This window comes from Diabrotica undecimpunctata, chromosome 9 (assembly GCF_040954645.1).
Source record: "Diabrotica undecimpunctata isolate CICGRU chromosome 9, icDiaUnde3, whole genome shotgun sequence".
Taxonomy (NCBI): Eukaryota; Metazoa; Arthropoda; class Insecta; order Coleoptera; family Chrysomelidae; genus Diabrotica; species Diabrotica undecimpunctata.
In genome coordinates, this window is record NC_092811.1 from 53,868,114 (window position 1) to 53,870,715 (window position 2,602).

Consider the following 2,602-nt stretch of genomic DNA (forward strand, 5'->3'; position numbering starts at 1 on the left):
GATGGCTCCCATACAGTTCGGAATATTCCATTGTGTCCAAAAGTTCTCAGAAATACGTTTGTAGTCATCTTGTGTAGGCTCAGGCATACATTGAGGAACTATTTTTTTTTCTTAAAATATGTAATACTTCTTTCACAATTCTTGAAATGTAACATGCAGATATTCTATAAGCATATGAGAGAGATGCAAAGCTTTCTCCAGTAGCAAGAAATCTGAAAAAAAAATACAATTGTATCACTAAATTTTTACCAATAACAATAACATTATTTTAACAATTAGTTGATACATAACACAATACTTTTCTTTTTTGCAGATGCTGACTGTAAAAAAAAGGTGGAAGTACATTCGAGATTCGTATAATCGTTACAAACGTAAAAAGAAAATGGCAACTGGATCGAGTGCTCCAGCTAAAAATTCCAAATGGGAGCTGTTTGAAAGACTTCGGTTCTTGGAACAGGTATCCACCGGAAGAGGCAGTGCCTCCAATATTTCTTCCGAAAGTCTTATGTCAACTGAAGAGGCAGAAATCCCCTTTGTTAGTGAAGAAAATCTAGATACGTCGATCCAACCGGCTCCGGAGGCAGCCAAATCTACACATCCGCCAGCTAAAAAACGAAAGAAAGTCGAAGATGATTTTTTGACTTATCTCAAGAAACGAGACGACCAGAGACAAATATTCTTGCAAGAAATAAACACTATCAAAGAAAATGATGACGAATATAATACATTTGGCAACCATATTAATTCTATCATAAGAAAATTGAACCAGCGTTTTCAAGTACAGGCAAGGAGCGAAATATTCAACATTTTGAGAAAATATGAACTAATGCAAATGAATATGGAAAGCAGCATTCAAACAACTATTCAACATTTTGACAAAATATGAACTAATGCAAATGAATATGGAAAGCAGCATTCAAACAGCTCCCCCGACATCAGACGAACATATTTATGCTCAATCCATCATTTCTCCGTCTGGATCATCCTCTGCAACCAATAGTAGTACGCCTGCTTCACAACATGATGGAGACTATTTCAATTCCCTTTTTTCATTATAAAATTAATTAATATTTTTTTTTAGTATTAAGATATAAAACTTACCTTAAAGTTAAAGATAATTTTTCTTTTGATGTTATGTCGCCTTTCGTTTGTATGTCCTTCTCTATTAAATTGTTTATATAATCGAACTGTTTTATTCAGTCTAAAATAACCTCTAAATTTTTCTTCATCTAATGATAAATGATTCATTATTAATAAATTAAAAAAGCCTTCCTCGCGCCTTGTTTTAAATATAGAATCTATACAACTCCGTTTTTTTATTCGAAACATGTAATATAGAAGTATATCGTCATCTTCTTCTTCTTCCATTAACCTTTTAAAGAGTAGTTTCGAAGTCATTATACCTTCTTTTTAGCCGCACGTTTCTCGTATGTCGCTTGTCTCGGTCGCGTACCCAGTTCAAGGGGCGACAGTTCACTTGGTGTCGCGGTCTCGCCTATCTGTCGCCTGTCTCTGTCTCCTGTCTCGGTCGCATGATGCGGAATGCTACCTTAACATTCAAAGTTAAAGACCAAAACAATCAATTGCATCAATGTAGATCTCTGCTCGATTCAGGAGCTCAATCTCATTTGATTACCGAAGAGTTTGTCAAACGGTTAGGGTTACCATTAACCAATACCGAATTAGCTATTATTGGTATTAACCAAGTGGTTTCTACTTTAAAAAAGAAAACTTCAATTACAATTTTCTCAAACAAAAATAATTTCCAATTTCAATTATCTTGTTATGTAACACCATTCATTTCAACTATTCCATTACAACAATTTGATATCTCTACAATTTCAATTCCTCAAAATATCGAATTGTCTGATCCTACTTTCAATACTCATCAGAAAGTTGACATGGTCATAGGTGCCAGTTTGTTCTGGGAACTGCTATTAGAGGGCAATATTAAATTAGGAAAACATGCACCAGTGCTTCAAAATACAAAACTTGGGTGGGTAATATCTGGTACTATAATGAATGCGATATCAACGTCTTTATGCAATTTTTCACAATGCTTTATACCAAAAGACAATCAGTTACGTAAATTCTGTGAACTCAATGAGATAAAGGAACCTATGATGTTATCAAAAGATGACGTCCAGTTTGAGGAACTATTTACCAAACACACTCGAAGAAATGAAAACGGTCAGTTTGTAGTGAAGTTGCCCTTCAAATATTCTACCGATTTATTGGCAGATTCAAAAGAAATAGCAAAAAAACGATTCATATCACTCGAAAACCGATTCAAAACTCATCCTCAATTTTATCAATTATACAAATAATTTTAAACAAACTCCCCCGTTGAAGGGTACCTTCAAAATGGATAATAAATATAAATAAAGTCTTATGTATTAATATTCTCACTAACACTCTCTTGCTGCATTGGCAACGGACACAAATACATTTGCCAGTTGTCCAATGGAGAGTTTTCCCGAATCTCGCAGAACCCCATCACTGCCATTTCAGCACTGTGGCATAGATTTTGCAGGACCATTTTTACTAAACAATAAATCGGGTAGGGGAGCCAACGAAATAAAAGGTTGCGTTTGTGTTTTTG

General features: G+C 34.6%; 1 protein-coding gene across 1 annotated transcript; it reads left to right on the top strand.

Annotated features, from left to right (window-relative positions):
• The first annotated feature begins 1,535 nt into the window (after positions 1 to 1,535).
• On the top strand, positions 1,536 to 2,327 carry LOC140450774 (uncharacterized). The gene has a single exon (XM_072544447.1). It carries the CDS (start codon positions 1,536 to 1,538, stop codon positions 2,325 to 2,327), a length of 792 nt encoding a protein of 263 aa, XP_072400548.1.
• The last annotated feature ends 275 nt before the right edge of the window (positions 2,328 to 2,602 follow it).